The 17,873-nt window shown below is 46.6% G+C and overlaps 1 protein-coding gene across 1 annotated transcript in view; it reads left to right on the top strand.

Moving 5' to 3' along the window:
* Positions 1-12,861: 12,861 nt before the first annotated feature.
* FA2H (fatty acid 2-hydroxylase) overlaps positions 12,862-17,873 on the top strand; it is a 50,790-nt gene continuing 45,778 nt past the window's right edge. Inside the window, exon 1 of the mRNA XM_055553519.1 lies at positions 12,862-13,176. Within this exon, the coding sequence (XP_055409494.1) occupies positions 12,907-13,176 (270 nt within the window). The 5' untranslated portion in view covers positions 12,862-12,906. The remainder of the gene's footprint in view (positions 13,177-17,873) is intronic.

Genomic DNA, 17,873 nt, shown 5'->3' with positions numbered 1-17,873 from the left:
ATTAAAAAAAAAAGTATATGTGGGGCAGAAGTGGGGGTGGAAAGATGACCAGAAGGAAATGAGCCAGACTGTGAATAGTGGTTCTCTCTTGTCAGAGAAGTAGAGTTGGGGAGATTGGGCTGGGGACATGACCCCTGAAAGAGGGCTTGCTTGACTCACTCTTGAAACTTCTATTTCATGTAACACTTGCCGTTAAAGTCAGATTTGTTGTTGTGTAGTCACTAAGTTGTCGCCAGCTCTTTGCGACCCCAAAGACTGTAGCCTGCCAGGCTCCTCTGTCCATGGGATTTCCAAGGCAAGAATAAGAATGGGTTGCCATTTCCTTCCCCAGGGGATTTTCCCGACTCAGGGTTCGAACTCGTGTCTCTGCGTTAGCAGGCATATTCTTTACCGCTGAGTCAAAAAGACTTACTGCTGGGAAGCCCAAAACCAGATTTATATACAGTAAAATCCATCTGAATGGGTATACAATTCTATGAGTCTTGACAAATACACACAGATATGTTACCACCACCAAAATCAAGACATAGAATATTTCTGTCGCCCCCCTAAAGGTCCCTCATGCCCCTTTGTAGTCAGCCCTCTCCCTCCCCACTAGCCCTTGATCTGATTTTTGTTCCCTATAGAACTTTCGTACACTAATAACACATTTGTGTATCACCTATGTAAATAAATCCATTAACCTAAATAAGGTTATTCTTCCTTTTCCCATTATCCACTTGTGCTCATTTCAGGGGAATAAAAGCAGGAAATATAATATGGAATCAGAAGATGAAGTGCCAGTAACATCTTAATAAAGTTCTAGTAACATCTTCCAACTTCCTCAAATAGGCAGCTCGACCACACTTCTCTAATATGTTTGCTCCAAACTGACTCACATACGTTAACTTGCCCTGTAATTAGCTAATTTTCCCAACTCTGTTTACTGAATGATATAATATCAGAGTCTATGGTCCAGCTTACTCCTTGGAAGGAAAGTTATGACCAACCTAGATAGCATATTCAAAAGCAGAGACATTACTTTGCCCACAAAGGTTCGTCTAGTCAAGGCTATGGTTTTTCCTGTGGTCATGTATGGATGTGGGAGTTGGACTGTGAAGAAGGCTGAGCGCCAAAGAATTGATGCTTTTGAACTGTGGTGTTGGAGAAGACTCTTGAGAGTCCCTTGGACTGCAAGGAGATCCAACCAGTCCATTCTGAAGGAGATCAGCCCTGGGATTTCTTTGGAAGGAATGATGCTAAAGCTGAAACTCTAGTACTTTGGCCACCTCGTGCGAAGAGTTGACTCATTGGAAAAGACTCTGATGCTGGGAGGGATTGGGGGCAGGAGGAGAAGGGGACGACAGAGGATGAGATGGCTGGATGGCATCACTGACTCGATGGACGTGAGTCTGGGTGAACTCCGGGAGTTGGTGATGGACAGGGAGGCCTGGCGTGCTGCGATTCATGGGGTCGCAAAGAGTCGGACACGACTGAGCGACTGATCTGATCTGATGGTCCAGTGAGTGGTGGATGGTGAAGGTACAGGGAAGATGAGAGGTACCTCAGAGGCAGAACTGATGCAATTGACACAGCTATTAAGCTATTAGTAAATACTGGGTATTTAAAGCCTTTTGATGTCACTGAAGAAATAAGAGAAGCTGGTTTTAGGGGTAAGCGATTGGCTTCGAGTTCAGCATGTTGAGCATGTAGGAGGCTCACAGGGTGGGCAGAAATACCTTTTTGGGGACTTACCTGGCAGTGCAGTGGGTAAGACTCGGTGCTTCCACCGCAGGGAGCATGGGTTCCATCCCAGGTCGGGGAACTAAGATCTCTCATGCTACACACAGTGCAGCCAAAAAGAGAGAAACACCTCTCTCAGAGAGGATCAGCAGGGGGGCTGTGGATTTAAAATTCATCAATTAGAAGTGGTTGTTGAGATCAAGGACGTGGACAGTCACCCAAAAAGAGTACAGGGGAATCATGGAGACGTGGGGGACACCTTGTGAAAGAGCCCCACCTTGGAGATCGCCAGAAAAAGAAAATATGCCAGAAATAGGAAAAAGGAAGGTGTCGTCAAAGAGGCTGGCAAAGAATCAGAAGAGTGTCAGGAGGCGTGGCAGCATCCACAAGGACACTGTGTCCAGCAGCCAAGGAGGAGAGTCGTCATCATTAAGATGCTGAGGGACGCTCGGTACAGGTTCACGGCGGCCGAAACTGGTGTGCGGAAGTGACGGGGGAGAGCGCCCTGCTCTCAACAAGGGGCTGAGGCTCCGTGGCTTTGGCCCTCTGTGCCCCCTTTCCATCTTCAGTCTCAGGGGAGCATGAGCAGAGAGGTGAGCCATGTGGCTCGTATTACCCTCTAGAGGGCGGGGAGGAAGCCTCTGACCTCACACTGGGTATATCCTATCGACGGTGTGGATGTCCTGTGGCTTGTGGGATCTTAGTTCCCTGACCTGAGGGATCAAACCCCAGCCCTCAGCAGTGAGAGCACGGACTCCTAACCACTGGATGGCCAGAGAAGTCCCTAAACCATCACTTAGTGAGCACATTCCCCCACTGCACTCTGCACTTAGCACCATAGCAGTTAAGACAATTTTTAAAATGATGTCCTTTACAGATACCTTCTAGCTTTGCGTGTTTAGGGGATGATTTTCTTGGCTTGTCTTGGTGTCCCCAGCTCAGGAGAGAAAAGGCACTTGGCCAGGATGGAGGAAATGAAGGTCACTCTGCTCTGGACTAGCATAGAGCACTGAGGAGTTTCTCAACAACCCAGTCTCTCACTGCCTAGCCTACCTGTTGAGATGCCCCCGCCCAGAATATCTGCTCAGATGTTACTCCACTCACCAATGAATAACTCAGTCCCAGTGGTGGCAAGACCAAATTATGACTCAGAGCCCTAAAGCAAGTTATTGTCCTCGTACACAATAGCCCCTCTGCCCAGGATTGCTTTATCTGAAACGACTGAGAAGGAATGTCTGGATTCAACTGTGAGCAGCTGGTCTCTGCCAGACCCAGCACTGAGCACTGGATGGATGACAGGGTGGCACAGACGAAGGCTCAGGAGCCCTGTCTCTCCCTGAGGCCAGAACAGATGCTCCTGCCCATAGCATAACCCTAACCACAGGCTCCACCACCAGCAATGCCTGGGACACGCAGGCACGGGGCCGGGCAGCTGAGAGGTGCTCTTTTACACGCTCTCATTTGGTTTCACAACAGTCCTTGCAACAGCCAGACCAGCTTTTTTTTTTTTTAATCCCTGTTTTTAAACAGAAGCCAAATATTTATAGCAGCACTCTTCACAGAGTCAAAAGGTGAACAACCCAAAAGAAACAAACCAAATATCTATCAGCTGATGAACATATACACTAAATGTGAAAAAAAATATGTGGTCTATCCATACAATGGAATATTTTCAGTCTTAAAAAGGAGTGAGATAATAGATACAAAAAATATGCAAATTAAAACAAAACAGATACAAAAGGCCATGAATCGAGTGATTCCATTTGTATTAAATGCCCAGAATAGGCCAATCCGTGGAGACAGCAGATGTTTGGGTAGGGAGCAGAAGGGAATGGGGAAGAGGGGCCGGTAGTGACTGCTAAAGGCTGTGAGGTTTCCTTTTGGGGTGATGAAAATGTTTTGGTAGAGGTGGTGGTTGCGCAGTACTGTGAATATACTAAATACCAATGAATTATACATGATAAAATAGTTAAAGCAATGAATTTTATGTTATGTGAATTTTAACTCAATTTTTAAAAAAGAAAAAAGAAACCAGTGTTCACTAGTGTAAGAAGCTGGCTACAGTCACCAGGGTCAATGTTGAAAGTGAGTCGCTCAGTTGTGTCTGACTCTTTACAACCCCATGGACTGTATAGATACAGGGTAATTCTCCAGGCCAGAATACTGGAGTAGGCAGCCTTTCCCTTCTCCAGGGGATCTTCCCAACCCAGGGATCGAACAACCCAGGGATCCTGCAGTGCGGGAGACCAACCCAGGTCTCCCGCATTGCAGGCAGATTCTTTACCAACTGAGCTATCAGGGAAGCCCTAACAGATTTAGGGCTTCAAACTAAAAAACTAATGCTTCACCACTGATAACCACAAATGTTACCTATTTTCTATGATTTTGGTTTTTTAAGATTCCACACAGAAGTAAGATCCTTAGACACCTTCAACTCACACACAGATGTATGTCAATTACAACTCAGTTCAGTTCAGTTCAGTCGCTCAGTTGTGTCCAACTCTTTGCAACCCCATGAATCACAGCACGCCAGGCCTGCCTGTCCATCACCATCTCCTGGAGTTCACTCAAACTCACGTCCATCGAGTCGGTGATGCCATCCAGCCATCTCATCCTCTGTCGTCCCCTTCTCCTCCTGCCCCCAATCCCTCCCAGCATCAGAGTCTTTTCCAATGAGTCAACTCTTCGCACCAGGTGGCCAAAGTACTGGAGTTTCAGCTTCAGCATCATTCCTTCCAAAGAACACCCAGGGCTGATCTCCTTTAGGATGGACTGGTTGGATCTCCTTGCAGTCCAAGGGACTCTCAAGAGTCTTCTCCAACACCACAGTTCAAAAGCATCAATTCTTCGGCGCTCAGCCTTCTTCACAGTCCAACTCTCGCATCCATACATGACCACTGGAAAAACCATAGCCTTGACTAGATGGACCTTTGTGGGCAAAGTAATGTCTCTGCTTTAGAATATGCTGTCTAGGTTGGTCATAACTTTCCTTCCAAGGAGTAAGCGTCTTTTAATTTCATGGCTGCAGTCACCATCTGCAGTGATTTCGGAGCCTAAAAAGATAAAGTCTGACACTGTTTCCACTGTTTCCCCATCTATTTCCCATGAAGTTGATGGGACCAGATGCCATGATCTTAGTTTTCTGAATGTTGAGCTTTAAGCCAACTTTTTCACTCTCCACTTTCACTTTCAAGAGGCTTTTTAGTTCCTCTTCACTTTCTGCCATAAGGGTGGTATCGTCTGCATATCTGAGGTTATTGATATTTCTCCTGGCAATCTTGATTCCAGCTTATGCTTCTTGCAGCCCAGCGTTTCTCATGATGTACTCTGCATATGAGTTAAATAAGCAGAGTGACAATATACAGCCTTGATGTACTCCTCAATCAAATCGAAAAAACAAACCTCCCACACTCAGTGCTTCATCATGTACAATGTTGACTTTTAGCAAACCAATCAACGAACAAGCCAACCAACAAATAAAAAGGCCACCAAAAATAAATAACAAACCTAGGGTTTGTCCCAAAATGAAGGAGGTACATAGTCAATAACATGTGGAAGAGAAAGAGTATATTTCCTAATATAGGCATAGTGTTCGGTGTTCAAAAGAGTACTTGAGCTCAGCCTTAGCCCGTGGGCAGCCATCACACCATCGTGATGGAAGAAGCTGTTGGCCGCGGCCGGATAGCCGCAGCTGCCATCTCCGGGACCAGCCCTCGAGGGCTGCTGCACCCTGTCCTGCCCCCGCCATCCAGTCAATTCACTGCTACTCCCACAGGTCACAGGAGACAGATGAGGAACGCGATACCCCCTGGGTGACATACTTCAAAACGTCAGATGTTGCTGCTCAAGAATTGCGTAAGGGGAAGAATATACTTGCTGGCTATGATCTGGTTCCAGAACCCAAAATCACTGTTGCTGGTTTGTGAGCGTACCTATGCTTAAATGATTTTGCTAGTACAGTTCACATCATAGAGGTCGTTAAGAGCAAAGCAGGACCTCATAAGGAAATCTATCCCTGTGTCATCCAGGAACTTAGACCAACTTTAAATGAATTGGGAATCTCCAGTCCAGAGGAACTGGGCCTCCACAAAGTGTAGACCTCATGGTTGGGCTTCCCACGGATTTATTAACAATGCTACTTAATTATAAACAGTCACCTAGAAATACCGGTGATAACAAATTACCTTTTTTTGAACTAGTTTTCCTTTGTTGAATACCAAACCATGTAATGTACCTTGGACTTTAATAAAAGGGAAATGGGTTTGAACTGAAAAAAAAAAGAGTACTTGAGGGAGTTCCCTGGCAGTCCAGTGGTTAGGACTCAGCACTTTCACTGCTGTGGACTTGGAATCAGTCCCTGGTTGGACAACAAAGATCCCATAAGCCTTGTGGCCAAAAAAAGGAGTACTTAAAATGTGTGTATGTTTACTTGAGACAAGTTTGTGTTTATACTGGCATAATTACTGGGATGGCCAAAATATTTGTTCAGGTTTTCCGTAACGCCTTATGAAAAAAATGGAACGAATGTTTTGGCCAACTCAATCTAAGTAAATATTTGTTGATTTTCTAGTGTGTGTTAAGGATTGGAGATTCAAACTGACTTGGAATCATTCCCTGCCCTTGAGTACTTTCAGTCTCGTTAGGGAGCAGGGTGACACTACAGGACACCATTGGCGAGGGCGGAAGGCGTGGGGCAGACAGTAGAGGGGTCAGAGAAGATTCTTTGGAGAGGTGGTCCTCGGATACAGGCGGTCAGGCCTACCAGGCAGAGAGACAGAGGATCTTTCCTTTTGAAGGAGGGCGAGGCAAGTCTGAGGAAGTGATTGGGGCTTTATCCCAGCTTGAATTTGGATCACATCATTTTTGCAAGAGGGAGCCTCCGACAGTTTCTGAGAAGGGTGATGATGCGAGCTCAGTTAATTTGCACTTCTTTGGTGGTGTTGAATCAGAAGAAGCAGAGCTTGAAGGAAAAGAGGCTTTTAGGTTACAGCACCAGTCTAAACATCAGGGGAACATCTGAATTAGAGTGTGGAGTTCCGTTTCAGCACATTGAAGCACCTACTATGTGTCTGAAACTCTGTGAGAAGCAAAGCAACAGTGATGGAGGCAAGACGGCCCCTGCCCTTGAGTCGCTCACATCAAGTGGCCACAGAGAAATTAGCATTAGATTTGAAGTTAAATTTGCCCCCCAGCTGTATTCCTTACTAGTTCTAGGGTCTCAGGTCTCATCTTCCTCATCAAATGATAAAATTGAACCATGTACCTTCTTTGGGGACACTTTTAATTCTGTCCTTTTTATGATGAAAAGAAAATGCGAGTTATAGTGGACGCATTTTAAAGGAGAAGACTGTGCTATAGGTCTTGATTCTATATGATCCTAAGGTTTTGCATGTCAGGGCTATGTAAGTGGTAGTATCATGGACAGAAATAAGGCAATCTAGAGGGGGGCTACTGATTTAAGGAAAAACTTTTAAGACCTCAAACCGTAAAATTCCCTGAAGAAAACATCGGCAATACACTATTTGACATGGGTCTAAGCAGTATTTTTTCTTTTTTGAATCTATCTCCTTGGGCATGGGAAACAAAAGCAAAAATAAACAAACTGGACTACAGCAAACTAAAAAGCCTTTGCACAGTAAAGAAAGCTATCAACAAAATGAAAAGGCTGCCTACTGAATGGGAAAAGGTGTCTGCCAACAATATATCTGGTAAGGGTTTACACAGCCAAAATATACAAAGAGCTCATACAACTCAACATCAAATAAATAAACAATATGATTTTAAAATGAGCCTTTTTCCAAAGAAGACATGCAGATGGCCAGCAGACGCAGGGGAGGGAAGGGGCATGAGTGAACTAGGCGAGAGAGATTCAGAGACAGAAATGTCCAGGTACAAAATACAGGAGTCACAGGGATGACGTATACAGCGTGGGGAATATAGTCAGTAGTATTGGAATGACTGGTCACAGATGCTAGGTGGATTTGTGATCATTTTGTAATGTATAGAAATACTGAATCACTACATTGTACACTTGAAACTAACATTGTTATAGGTCAATTATACTAAAAAAGAGAGACATGTACAAGAATGTTCATTAGCAACTCTAAACATCGCCAAGCTGAAAGCAACTCAAATAGTTATCAATGATAGAATGAATAAATAAGTTTGGCTTTTTCATATAGTGAAATACTATACAGCCACAAGAATGTACAAATGATTACTACACCTCAAAACAGGGGTGAATTTCATGAACATAATTTGAGTGAAAGAAGTAGCTACAGAAGAGCACAACCTATATGATTCCATTAATATAAAGTTCAAAAGCAGACAAAACTGGTGTACGGTTTTTGAAGCCAATATGGTGATCTTCTTTGGGGAAGAAAGGAAGAAGTAACTGTGAAAAGGGCATTAGGGAGAATTCTGTAGAGTTGCTAGTGTTCTGTCTTCTGGTAAGAGTGTGTTCATTTTGTGAAACTTCATTAAACTGTACACTTATGATGTTGTGTACTTTTCTCTATGGATGTCATACTTCAACAAGAAAAAACTTTTTTTAAAAAAAGAAGCCATTTACAATAGCAAAAACAAAACCCTATAAGGTATACTTGTAAGTTAATTGAACACATATGTGTAAGTCCTGTATGCATAAAATTTTAAACTTAATGGAACAATATCACATATGACTGGAATAAGTGGAGATATAGCTCAAGTTCATAAATAAGAAGACTTGGTACTGTAAACCTATTGTGTGTGTGTGTGTGTGTGTGTGAGCGCTCAGTTGTGTCTGCCTCTTGGATACAGACTATGGACTGTAGCTCACCAGGCTCCTCTGTCTATGGGATTTTTCCATGCTGAGAATACTGGAGTGGGTTGCCATTTCCTTCTCCAGGGGATCTTCTCAACCAAGGGATAAAACCCACATCTCTTATGTCTCCTGCATTGGTAGGTGGATTCCTTACCAGTAGTGCCACCTTCCAAACATCTTAATCCTTTCCAAATCAGTCTGTAGAGTCAATGTAGTTCCTTTCATAATCTGAATAGGCTTTTTCATGGACATTGACACATTGATTCTAAAGTTTATATGAAAAAAAGGAAAACCCAAATAGAAACCAAGACACCCACTAAAGGAGAACAGGGTATGAACAGTAGACTAACCAGATACCAAGATTTATTATAAAGCTATAATAATAAATACAATGTGGTATTGGCAAAAGGAGAAACAAAACAAAACAAAAAATCCCTGATCTTTATAATAGTATAAAAGATGCCCATAGAACTATATAGTTGGCTCTCCATATCTGTGGATTGAATCTGTGGATTCAACCGACTGCAAATCAGAAATATTTGGGGGAAAAAATTGTAGAAAGTGCCAAAAAGCAAAACTTGAGTTTGCCATGCATCAGCAACTATTTACATAGCATTTACTTTGTACTAGGTATTATAAGTAATCTGATTTAAAGTATATAAGAGGATGTAGGTAGGTTTTATGGAAATACTGTGCCATTTTATATAAGACTTGAGCATCTGCAGATTCTGATATCTGAGTTGGGGCTTTCCCGGTGGTTTAGTGATAAAGAATCTGTCTGTGATGCAGGAGCTACAGGAGACTAGAGTTCAGTCCCTGGGTCCAGAAGATCCCCTGGAGGAGGGCATGGCAGCCCACTCCAGGGTTCTTGCCTGGAGGATGCCGTGGACAGAGGATTACAGTCCATAGTGTCACAAAGAGTGAACACAACTGAAGCAGCTTAGCATGCATGCACGCAGCTCTTGAGTTGGGAGGCAAATTCATTGAATTATACTATTTTTGCTTTAAAACTTATATATACTCTTTTATAAACCTTTAAAATATTTTTAAAATTAAATAATTTAAAATAGTAAAATAATCATTAGCATACTGTATATTCTTATTTTCCACTAAAAATAGCGTAGAGATTTTTCCCTATCAGTACATGTAGATATACCTCTTTCTTTCCAATGATTAGTATTCCATTGACTACACCATCATTTATTTAATCAGTCCACCCTAAGGATGATTATTGGGTTTTTTTTAATCTATAAGCAGTATTGCAGTTAATATTATTATGCATGCCTCTGATGGAGTTCAGGACAGGCCACCACAAAATAGGCCACTTTGGCATATTGGGGCCTCCCTGATAGATCAGTTGGTAAAGAATCCACTTGCAATGTAGGAGACCCCGGTTTGATTCCTGGGTTGGGAAGATCCCCTGGAGAAGGGATAGGCTACCCACTCCAGTATTTTGGCCTGGAGAATTCCATGGACTGTATAGTCCATGGGGTCGCAAAGAGTAAGACATGACTGAGCGACTTTCACTTTCACTTGGCATATTGACTATTTTGATTTAAATTTACTTAAAAAACAACTGGCACAAGAAAAACGCTCTGACCCTCCTTCATCACCTTAGGTGGAGGAAATAAATCTCCCATCTGAAAGGTGCCCTTCCTATACCAGAAGGTAGAGAGACATCCTTATCGGAAACAGGGAATTCAGGGCTGAGAAGGCTATATAAACGAAGCCTGTTACTTCTTTACTAATTTACTGCTCCAAGCTCAAACTTGTCCTATCAATTCTTCACAAATTTATTGTTTCTTTGTTTAAAAATTATAAAATTTGCCTGCCCTGGTCACTTCTTTGGCTCTCATAGATTTGGGGCCCCATACATATGAAATTAAATTTGTTTTCTGTTAATATTTATTTTATTACAGAGGGTATCTCAGCCCAGAACCTGGAAGGGTAGAAGGAAAATTATTTTTCCTCCCCTTACACATCTTTATATAGTGAGCTGAAAGATTAAATTTCTAGTAGTGGAATTACTATGGTAAGAAATGTATTATAATTCTGAACAGATGACTAAATTGATTATTTAACTTCAGACAATAGGAGTTTAAGGCAATGGTGGAAAACCCAAATATGGGAGTCCTACAGATACCACCATCAAGAAGTCCCTGAGGAGACCTGTGAGTACTGGAATGCTTTTTGCACATGCAAGATATTTGGAACAGAGTAGATGTGAAAGTGGAGTGAGAGGGGCTATTTAGGTATTCACTACTTGAGAAAACGACATTCGTGATGCAAGGCCTCCCTCCATGCCTGGTGGACAGCAGTTCCACAGCCAACCTATGGACTCAGCCAAACTCTTGCCTTTTCCCGGAGAGTGGGCCAGAAAAGGCTTGGAAGGGAGAGAAGGAAGGACAACGCTCCTAACCTTGTGTGTGTGCTCAGTTGTGTCTGACTCTTTGAAGCCCGCCAGTTTCTCTGTCCATGGAATTTTCCAGGCAAGAATACTTGAGTGGGTTGCCATTTGCATTTCCTCCTCCGGGGAATCTTCCTGCCCCAGGGATCGACCCCGTGTCTCCTGTGTCTCCTGCAATGGCAGGCGGATTCTTTACAGCTAGCGCCACCTGACCTTGGACATGTCTGTAGCTGAGGTAGCCCCTGGGGCATCTGAGCTAGGCTTTTCCCACAGCACTGGCCCAGCATAGAGGCATACCCCAACAACAGCATAAACAGGAGTGACCCTGAAAATACCTTTTTCTGGGAGAGAACAAAGCCAGTTAAATGGATGCAGCCTCAGTACCGGGATCCTTTTATTACAAACCACGAGCTGAAGTGGGCAAAGTTGTGTGCAGTTCTTCCGTGTTATAAACAAACCTGGATGAGCACCCTTGGTCTTCCCTCCCATCCAGCATGGTCACTGGGCTTCACTTCTTTAGATCCCTATTTCTTTTTCTGTAATGGCAATGTGATTCTCAGTTCTTCCTTCAGAGCCCTCTCCAGAAGATGAGACTAGACTGAGGCAACTTAGGTAGTCGCTCTGTGTGCAAAATTTAAGGGTATGCCAAAAAATCTCAGTAATCAAGATAATACTTTAGGGACCTCCCTGGTGGTCCAGTGGTTAAGACCCTGTGTTACACTGAGTATTACACTGCAGGGGGCAAGGGTTCAATCCCGGGTCTGGGATTTGGGAATCCCAAATTCGACATGGCAATAATAATAATAATGCAGTATTTAAAAAATTCAAAACTAGTGCAAAAAAATCCATGATGAACAAAATACTAAAACTTAAAGCGTTAAAGACAAGATCCAACCCTTCATGTTCACTACCCTGCTTCACTCCTCTCACCAGTCCTAGTTCCACTAAAACTTTACAAAAGCAGGTGGCCAGCCCACTGACTGGTTTGCAAGTATTCCTATTAAAAAAAAAAAAATATATATATATATATATTTATTTTATCCTGGTTAAGTAGACATAAAAGTGACCTTTTAAACCATCTTAAAATTTACAGTTCAGTGGCACTAAGCACATTTACGTAATTTTAAAAATATTACGTTAAAATATTGTGTGTGCTTAGTCACTCAGTCATATCCAACTCTTTGCAACCCCGTGGACTGTAGCCCACCAGGCTCCTCTGTCCATGGAATTTTTCAGGCAGAAATACCGGGATGGGTTGTCATTTCCTCCTCCAGGGGATCTTCCTGACCCAGGGATGGAACCAGTGTTTCTTGCGTCTCCTGCATTGGTGGGCAGATCCTTCAGCTTCTGAGCCACCAGGGAAACCCATTATTAAATATTAAAATATTTATCTTTATTATTAAAATATTATGTGTTGTGATTCCAGGGTTTGGGGGCGCCAGAGGCCAGCGTCTTGGTTGCGTTACTCTAGTCACACTGCCTCTCCTCCTCGTCACCCACTCCTGGAGCCTGAGGATGGAAACCTGAAGGTTTCTCCCAGGTGGCGATCTGGGAGATCGGTGGAGATAAGGCAGCGGCGGTGGCGATCAGGCCAAGGAGCACGTCTGTCCGAACCGCCGCCGACGACAGGAGGACTCGCCCCGCCCCCATCCGCCTGCCCCTGTGCTCTCGGCAACGAGACGCACCCGGCTGGCGCGCCCTCGGCCTGCCTAGGACCACCCGGTGCAGCGTGGACCCCGGCCTGCCTCGGGCCACCTGGCCGAGCGCGCCCTCGCCGGCCCGCCCTGCTCTGCCAGGCGTCCCGCCGGCCAATGGCGAAGCGGCCCCCGCGGAGTCCCGCCGCGCGGCCAATGGGAGCGCGGCATGCAAATGAGCAGGTGCGGTGGCGGCCGGCCCGTCAAGGCGGCGGCGGCCGCGGGCTGCCAGAGGCGCGCCGGGCAGCCGCCGAGCCATCCGCGAGCTCCGCTCTCCCGCCATGGCCCCCGCTCCGCCCCCCGCCGCCTGCTTCTCCGCCGCCGAGGTCCAGCGGCGCCTGGCGGCCGGTGCCTGCTGGGTCCGCCGCGGGGCCCGCCTCTACGACCTCACCGGCTTCGTGCGGCAGCACCCGGGAGGCGAGCAGCTGCTGTGGGCGCGCGCGGGCCAGGACGTGAGCGCCGACCTGGACGGGCCGCCGCACCAGCACTCGGCCAACGCACGCCGCTGGCTGGAGCAGTACTACGTGGGCGACCTGCAAGGAGATCCCCAGGTACAGCCGAGCGGTGGTCCCACGGGACCCCTGCTTCCTCCCCCACCACCGGCTCACCACTGCCCTCGAGCCCCGTGCACCTGCGCTCCAGGAGGGCCCAAGGTGATAGCCACCTCCTCCTCTCCTGGTAATAAGCCCCTGCCCGCCACCACTGGCTCCCCAACCAGGAATTTGCCCTTCCTTTCCAGCACTTCCCCTGACCCTCTGCTGTCTGCTACTTCTCCCACCGCCCAAGGTATCTCCTACTTCCTGCTGGTTCCTACTGCAGCCTCTGGCCATCTGACGTCTTGGGTCACTTTTTCCCTCCCAGCCCCTCACACACCCAATCTTTTCTTCCTGTTCCCTTATCAGCCTCTCCCTTTTTGCAACTTCTTTTCATTTCTGTTTGAATAATAGCTTCCAGGCTCACCTGTCCTCCCCTCCCCATCTCACTCTACTCCTGCATCCAAAAGGCACAGACTGGTCACCCTTCTCAGCTTAGATTTCCCTGTGCCACCCTTGTTTTGCTCCAGGGCTTCCCTGGCCGAGTGGATAAGTTGGGGCAGTGTCTTAGACGGCCTGTGTCCTCCCGCCCTTCAGATCTCCCTTCGTTTAGTGCCCTGCGTGCTGGCCTGGGTGTCCAGCAGAGTGACGTGACGGGGTATGCCAGTTTTGCTGGGGAGAGGGAAGTAGCACTCTGGGCTGCATGCGGCTGTGCATTCCAGGCTCATGATGATATTCAAACCTCTGTCTGATCCCCGGGTGTATTTTATTATCTCCATTTTAGGATGTGGAAACTGGGACCCAAAGAGACACTATAGTAGTTCGCGGTCAGTTTGTGATCTGAGGGAATCTGAGCTAGATAGTAGAAAAGTCAGGTGTGTCTGATTCCAAAATCAGTACGCTGTCCATTCCAAGGACATTTGGGTGTGGGAGATGATCTTATCTATTGGGCTCCAGGTAAGCCTGGGCCAGAGGCAAATTGACTCTTCAGGCCTACCCCAGGCCCAGCTGTAGGACTGGGGACAGTGGGGCCATCATGCTTGGACATAAACCAACAGTTGTTCCCTGCTTCTAGCTCTTCGTTCAAGATGGTCCCAGCAAATGCTTTTAGGTCTTTGGATGAAAGGACTTGACTCTCACTGTTCCAGGTGTCTTCACTGAATCATCCTGCCCAGTTCTTTAATCATTGATTCACTCACTTGATGTGTTAATGATTGGCAGCACTGAACTAGGTACTGATACCAATGGACTGAGGTACCAATGGACAAAACAATATGGTCTCATTCATGGACCTAACACGCTATAGTAATTCTTCAGTTGCCTGGTGCTATCAGAGTAGGAATCAGGCAGAACTTTCTGGAGAAAGTACTGTTTACTCTGGGAGCTAATCAGTGGATACCTGGCTTTATCCAGGTGGAATGTGGTGAGAACAACACTCCAGACAGAGGGAACAGAATACCTGGAGGCTCTGAAGGGTAAGGACTTGGCAGAGTCAAGGGACAGAAATAAAACCAATGTGACCAGAAGCTGGTGGGCACGGAGAGGGAAGTGGAAGGAGGCCGGAGATCAGCCAGGCGGCTGTGGGCAGGATTTGGGGCATGATTCTAAGAACAACCGGAAGCCAGGGAATGGATTCAAGCGGGGATGTGTCATGGTCAGATTTGCACCTTTGGAAGAGCATCCTGGCTGCAATGATGAGAAGGAGTGGAGGGAGCCAAAGTGGGTGTGCGGAGACCAGGCAGGAGGCTACCCTGTAGCCCAAGTGAGAGGTAACAGTGGCTTTGACCAAGAAGAGGGGAAGGTTGAATTTGGGAGACTTCATAGGTAAAATGACAGGACTCACTATTCTGCAGCAGGAGCCCAGTTTAATGTTGGAAGCTGACATTTGGTGTCAGGTCATGCCGAAGGGGTTTAGCTGTAGGTATAACTGAAGCTGAGTGCAGGAAATGAGAGGCAGAGGCCAGAATACTAGAGACTTCCAGGCATGTGATGGTTTATGGAAGGCATCCTGTATTGTAACTATAACCTATCAACAGGAGCCTAGGGTGTGACCTCTCCTCCCAGCACCGTCCAGAGTATCTCTCCTGAGATGGCTCCACCTCCCGGCTCTGCTAGCCACCCAGCACTGTGGTTTGATTTGGCTTTGTTTTGCTTTGCTTCCCTCATAGCTCAGTTGGTAAAGAATCTGCCTACAATGCAGGAGACCCCGGTTCAATTTCTGGGTCAGGAAGATCCCCTGGAGAAGGGATAGGCTACCCACTCCAGTGTTCTTGGGCTTCCCTTGTGGCTCAGCTGGTAAAGAATCTGCTCACAATGCGGGAGACCTGAGTTCAATCGCTGGGTTGGAAAGATCCCCTGGAGAAGGGAAAGGCAATACCCACTCCAGTATTCTGGCCTGGAGAATTCCATGGACTGTGTGGTCTGTGGGGTCCCAAAGAGTCGGACACAACTGAATGACTTTCACTTGCTTTGCTTTACCTGACCTTCAGAGAAGGCTCTCAATTTGCTTCCTACGCCTGCCCTCACCTTTTACTCCAAGAGTCCCAGTGTGGCCGTGTTTCAGGTGTCCTTATAACTGGGCTCCCACCTGAGGATATGGGGGAGAAAACTAACATCATACTTACAAACCCGTGGCCCAGACTTGACCTATGGCCATAATCACCCAATACTCCAGTTGCTCGTCTGCTTCTGTCTGCAGATTTCTATTCTGGAAACAAGTGTAGGGTTGTCTTTATATTGAGGAGGAGAGGTAGCCAGAGGAGAAATCTAGAGAAGCTGTCCCATCAGAGAGAAGCCCTCCTTGTAAGGCCTGAACACAGAGAAGACACTTCTGTTCTTCTCTCTGGTTAAGCCGTCCTAGCAGCCCCTGTGCTGCCTTCTCCACCTCTCTCCTCTGCTCGGACTTGACCAGGGACACTGACACCTGTTGAGGCTAGAACCCAGCTCCTGTAACGTGAGGACAAGGAGGGGCCTTGACAGGCAAGGGAGTATCATGAACCAGCTCTATTCTTTGGGGCTCATTTCTGAATGTTGCCCATCCTCAGAATCCTTCTTCCCAAGTGTAGTCCTTGGCGAGGAGCCTGCTGGAGCTCTGCCATAAAATTGCAGGGACAAGACTCAGCCCCATTGGTTTCCCCTGTTCCCCACTTTACCACACCCCCTCTGTATATACACTTACACACACATTCATTCACACACACAGGAAAGCACACACACATGAAACAAGTCAGACTTGTTTAAGCCAACATACTGTGGGATGAGACAAGGTTTGTTACAGCCTTGGACTTGAGGAAGAGGTGAATCAGTGATGGCTGAGCAGGGAAGTTGGCCCTCTTCTCAGCCAGGTGCTCTGGGCTCCTCACTCCAAGCTTAGGTAAGAGTGGCTCACATTGTTAGGGGGTGTGAACCCCATTGATTGAGCTGCAACCGGCTTTTTTTTTTTTAAGAAATAAAGAAATGACCTCCCAAGGCCATGGATACTGTGTTTCCCAGACGTAGGTCATCCATGAATCAGTGTCCCAGTTTTTTTTCAAATTGGCGTAGGACTTGAACTATTTAATGTTTATCTGTAAGTAGACTCACTATCTATTTTACCACTTACTTGCCCTAGGCATTATTACCAGTGAAATCACAGATTTTACATGCACACTGAAAATAGAGCTGTTAAAATAAATGCTCATCCTCCCATCCCGTAAAATCCTGAGGAGCATCTGTGGAGTGAGTATCACACTTTGGAAGACACCTGAAGCAGAGCTTCTTAACCCTGGTGATCTGCGGAGTATTTTCTGAGATTGATGGAAGAGATGAAATTGTGTGTAAAAACGCATGGTTGTGCATGTTTCTGGTGAGAGAGCTACAGCTTCCATCACAGTCCAGCCAGAATCCTTCCCTCACTCCAGACCTGCCGCGATGAGGAAAATAACTCTGAAAGGGCAGACCATACTCCCCCCACCATCTCACACCGCTAGACCTCAAGAACGCTTCTTGTGGGCAGACATCTAAGCTTGGCCCTGGAGAAAAGCCCTGTTTGAGGAGACCCTGGAGGAAGGCAAGCCCTGACTCCGAGGCTCTGCTGTTGGGCTAACCCTGCTTTCTGAATGTCTCTGGGTGTCGTGTCCTAGTCCCGCAAGGCATACCTATCTCTGAGTGGCTGAGAAAGCCACAGATTCTGCCATGTGTGCTTCTGCCAGGCTCTGAGGGTCCGGCCATTCAGAGGTTCAGAGCTTGAGTAATTAAGGAGGAGCTCTAAGTGCAGGAAGACTCAGGGTTTCCACCCCACCCTAGGCTCTGGAACAGCTTGAGCACAGTGCAGCTTGGAGCACAGGTCTGAGCTGAGAGTTCAGATAACAGCCGGTGCTTGGGGAACTTGCCAAACTGCCCCCACCTGCAGAGCAGAGTGGACATGACAAGTCTGCTGACTGACGGGGGTCAAGATCTGCTTAGCCTACAGGAGGGCCCCCTAAATGGGCCTGCCTGGCCCATCAGCGGCTACCATCCTTTGCTACTTGCCCGGGCCTTGTGGTGGCAGGTGCGCTTTACCTGGAGGATGAAGCTAGTGCCAGCTGGGAGAGAGCCAGGGACCCAAGCCATTGTGGTTCCATGTGACATGGGGTAAACACAGGCTCCAAGACTGCTCCCTGATGTCACCCCAGAATTCAGAGAAGGGGCTTCAAGACCTAAATTAAGGGGAAGGTTGAAATTAGGGCTTCCCCTAT

The sequence above is a fragment of the Bubalus kerabau genome, chromosome 17 (genome assembly GCF_029407905.1).
Source record: "Bubalus kerabau isolate K-KA32 ecotype Philippines breed swamp buffalo chromosome 17, PCC_UOA_SB_1v2, whole genome shotgun sequence".
NCBI lineage: Eukaryota > Metazoa > Chordata > Mammalia > Artiodactyla > Bovidae > Bubalus > Bubalus kerabau.
Note: the sequence above shows the minus strand (reverse complement) of the source record. Positions and strands in the feature narration are given on the sequence as shown.